The 4,516-nt window shown below is 38.1% G+C and overlaps 1 protein-coding gene across 1 annotated transcript in view; it reads left to right on the top strand.

Moving 5' to 3' along the window:
- Nucleotides 1-837: 837 nt before the first annotated feature.
- The window catches only part of LOC136839804 (uncharacterized), a 37,863-nt gene continuing 34,184 nt past the window's right edge, over nucleotides 838-4,516 (top strand). Inside the window, exon 1 of the mRNA XM_067106134.1 lies at nucleotides 838-928. Coding sequence (XP_066962235.1) covers nucleotides 838-928 — 91 coding nt within the window. The remainder of the gene's footprint in view (nucleotides 929-4,516) is intronic.

Genomic DNA, 4,516 nt, shown 5'->3' with positions numbered 1-4,516 from the left:
ACGAATTATTTTGGGCTCTTATTGACAAAATGAAAGTATAACTTCTTAAAAATGAAAGGAAAACGCAAACAAATGCGTCATCTACAAAGTAATGAGAACACGGAAACAAAGGTTTGAGATTCCATATAAATATAAATATAAATATAAATATAAATATAAATATAAATATAAATAAATATATATATATATATATATATATATATATATATATATATATATATATATATATGTATATATATATATATATATATATATATATATATATATATATATATATATATATATATATATATATATATATATATATGTATATGTGTGTGTGTGTGCGTGTGTGTATGTATGTATATATATATATATATATATATATATATATATAAATATATTTATATATATATATATATATATATATATATATATATATATATATATATATATATATATAAGTATAAGCAATCACGTTGTAACCGACAAACGAACATATTTTAGGCTCACATGAACAAAACGAGAGTAGAACTCTCTAAATAATGAGAGGAAAAAATACTTTCAAACTAATGAGAGAGAGAGAAAAACACAAAGCAAACGCACCGTCCACAAAGTAACGAGAACGGGGGAAAACAAAAGCAGAGTAACGCGAAGCGTCATATCCCAAAAACACCAGGCGCGAGTTGGACATCTACTGTACATCTACCTCTCCCTCTACCTTCTACCTATCTGCCCATCTACCGGCGGAACAAAAAGAAAGCCAAGTAGAATAACAACACCGGGGGAACACAGTGTGGAACCTGGGGGAGGGACCGAAAGGGGAACAGAAAGAAACGTGAGGGGACTAAAGCGTAGATGGAGGAGGAGGAGGAGGAGGAGGAGGAGGAGGAGGAGGAGGAGGAGGAGGAGGAGGAGGAGGAGGAGGAGAGGGGAAATACGAAGAGGGGTGAGAGTGATATTAGACGTAGAGAACAATGGTAGCGAGTAGAAAAGATACTATCCGCCATTGTCTCTCAACGAGAGGGGGGAGGAAGAACAAGAAAAGAGAGAGAGAAGAGAGAGAGAGAGAGAGAGAGAGAGAGAGAGAGAGAGAGAGAGAGCAGGAAAAAAGGGTGCTTTTAGATGACTTTGTATCAAAAGTACTGATGTGTCACTTGGCCTGGGTTACCGGCCCCCATCCCCTCACCTACCTCGCCTACACACCTGGCCAGCCCCTAAATCCTGAATCCAACCTCCTCTCCTCTCTCTCTCTCTCTCTCTCTCTCTCTCTCTCTCTCTCTCTCTCTCTCTCTCTCTCTCTCTCTACCACAATGTACGTCTCATTTCTCTCTCCACATACTTTCCTCTAAACATCTTTCTTGATTCTTCACTAATTATAATTCTCTCTCTCTCTCTCTCTTTTGTACAATCGCCTTTGTACAGTACATTCTGGATATAAGCTCTTTGATGGACACGTAGATTTGTTGTACAGGAGACTTTTCCTTTCCTTTTATAACTGGAAACAATGAACAGACTTATAAAGAGGCCTGTGGCTTACAATAGTCAGTATAGGTACCTTTGTGGTTCAACTTGTAAAGGATGACACAAGTTCAGTAGGCCTATAGATGGAAGCCGTATGTATGAGATGGTGTGTATCTTAATAACTATGGTGTCCAAAGATACTACACACACATACGAGAGAGAGAGAGAGAGAGAGAGAGAGAGAGAGAGAGAGAGAGAGAGAGCTCAGTAGGCCCAGAGATGGTGTCTATTTTAATATCTATGGTATTCAAAGATATTACACCCATAGAGAGAGAGAGAGAGAGAGAGAGAGAGAGAGAGAGAGAGAGAGAGAGAGAGAGAGAGAGAGAATCGGTAGGTCTATAGATGTATTTTTAATATCTATGGTATTCAGAGACAATACACTTAGAGAGAGAGAGAGAGAGAGAGAGAGAGAGAGAGAGAGAGAGAGAGAGAGAGAGAGAGAGTAGAGAGAGAGGCCTATACAGTAGGTGTGAGCTTCATTTGTGAGATGGTGTATATTTTAATAACTGTGGTGTCCAAAGATATTACACCCATTGAGAGAGAGAGAGAGAGAGAGAGAGAGAGAGAGAGAGAGAGAGAGAGAGAGAGAGAGAGAGAGAGAGAGAGAGAGAGAGTTGAGGTCTCACACCTGATCCCACTGGAATGGTATAACCCCGGAAGTTAGGTAACCGTGGCTAGCTGGAATTTTGAACGACACAGTACCAGGCGGTCTTAAACACAAAAGAAGAATAAAAATTAAAGGTGGGAAGAGAGAGAGAGAGAGAGAGAGAGAGAGAGAGAGAGAGAGAGAGAGAGAGAGAGAGAGAGAGATCGGTAGGTCTATAGATGTTTTATATTCTAATATCTATGGTATTCAAAGACAATACACTTAGAGAGAGAGAGAGAGAGAGAGAGAGAGAGAGAGAGAGAGAGAGAGAGAGAGAGAGAGAGAGAGAGATCAGTAGGCCTATACAGTAGGTGTGAGCTTCATTTGTGAGATGGTGTATATTTTAATAACTGTGGTGTCCAAAGATATTACACCCATTGAGAGAGAGAGAGAGAGAGAGAGAGAGAGAGAGAGAGAGAGAGAGAGAGAGAGAGAGAGTTGAGGTTTCACACCTGATCCCACTGGAATGGTATAACCCCGGAAGTTAGGTAATCGTAGCTAGCTGGACTTTTGAACGACACAGTACCAGGCGGTCTTAAACACAAAAGAAGAATAAAAATCAAAGGTGGGAAGAGAGAGAGAGAGAGAGAGAGAGAGAGAGAGAGAGAGAGAGAGAGAGAGAGAGAGAGCGTTATAATTAGTGAAGAACTAAGAGTAAGAGAGATGTTTAGAAAAAAGTATGTGAAGAGAGAACTGACACGTAGATTGAGAGAGAGAGAGAGAGAGAGAGAGAGAGAGAGAGAGAGAGAGAGAGACCAAGAGAGAGCCTTAAAACGGATCATAGCAAAAGCATTTGGTTACTTCCTTTATGATAATACCCACAGATATAAAGGTACTCGATTTACAATGAGAAGGAATGTCATTCACCGTAGCATATCCTTCAGTTTTACTCCAAACAAAACTAGAAAAGTTATGTTACAGGTCTCAGCTACTTTTTATTTTCCGAAAAAAAAAACTACTGTGCCGACTTTGTTGTCCCTCCGCGCTTTTTTCTGTTCATACTTTTTTCTGTCCGCACTTTTTCTGTCCGGCCTCAGATCTTAAAAACTACTGAGGCTAGAGGGCTGCAATTTGGTATGTTGATCATCCACCCTCCAATCACCAAACATACCAAATTGCAGCCCTCCAGCTTTAGTAGTTATTATTTTATTTAAGGTTAATGTTAGCCATAATCGTTTTTCTGGCAACGATGTATGCCAGGTCACCACCGTGGTTAAAGTTTCATGGGCCGCGACTCATACAGCTTTATACCGAGACTACCGAAAGATAGGTCTATTTTTGGTGGCCTTGATTATAAGCTGTACAGAAAACTAGATTGCGCCGGAGAACCTTCAGCGCATTTCTTACTTCTTTTTCTTTAGAAACCTTTAATGTTTTGCTACATAAGTTCGAACGAAATCACTATCAGTAAATGGAGAAGTACTTTACTCTGCTGTGACATTTGTATCGATCTAAGATAGATAAATGTAGTCTGATGCAGCTGGTTTGCTATTTATTTCAGACGTTCTCACGTGTTTGTATATACATACTTTCATACATATGTACGTTTATATACATAGTATATACAATATATACACACATACATACATACATACATACATACATATATATACATAGTGTATATACATACATACACACAAACATACACACACACACGTATATATATCTATATACATATATATATATATATATATATATATATATATATATATATATATATATATATATATATATATATATATATATATATATATATATATATATATATAAAAATATCTTCTCCCGGACAATCTTTCTCAGCTATCAGGCGAAGATGAAACACCCTCGTTTAACCAATCTCCTAAATTGGTTTTACACACACACACACACGAACACACACAATCTCTAGAAACTGCAGCAGTAGTACAACGCCGAAATGGGAAAGCACCACAGAATGAAATGGAAGGAGGAGGAGGAGGTAAGACAAGAGGCACAGGAAAGGGATGAAGGAAACAGGAAGGAAAAGAAGAGGTTCTAGGAAATTCAATCAGGAGGGGGCACAGACTGACAGAGAGAGAGAGAGAGAGAGAGAGAGAGAGAGAGAGAGAGAGAGAGAGAGAGAGAGAGAGAGAGAGAGAGAGAGAAGAATCTGTAACGCTTGGTTATACTTTCTTAATTCTATTAACACGAAATGATTCAGAAAAGATCATAACCAATTTTTAGTTGTAGACTTCAGACTTTTTCTCTCCAATAAACCATCTAATGAGATTAAGACTTTACAGTAACCTTTACTTTATAAAGCCGAACAACTAGAATGCCAGAAAAAGCTAGCGATGAATCAGCAACTGAATGCCTTCTGAGAAATTGACTCTAAGCTATTATGGT

Source organism: Macrobrachium rosenbergii, chromosome 6 (assembly GCF_040412425.1).
Source record: "Macrobrachium rosenbergii isolate ZJJX-2024 chromosome 6, ASM4041242v1, whole genome shotgun sequence".
In the NCBI taxonomy this organism is placed as follows: Eukaryota; Metazoa; Arthropoda; class Malacostraca; order Decapoda; family Palaemonidae; genus Macrobrachium; species Macrobrachium rosenbergii.
Note: the sequence above shows the minus strand (reverse complement) of the source record. Positions and strands in the feature narration are given on the sequence as shown.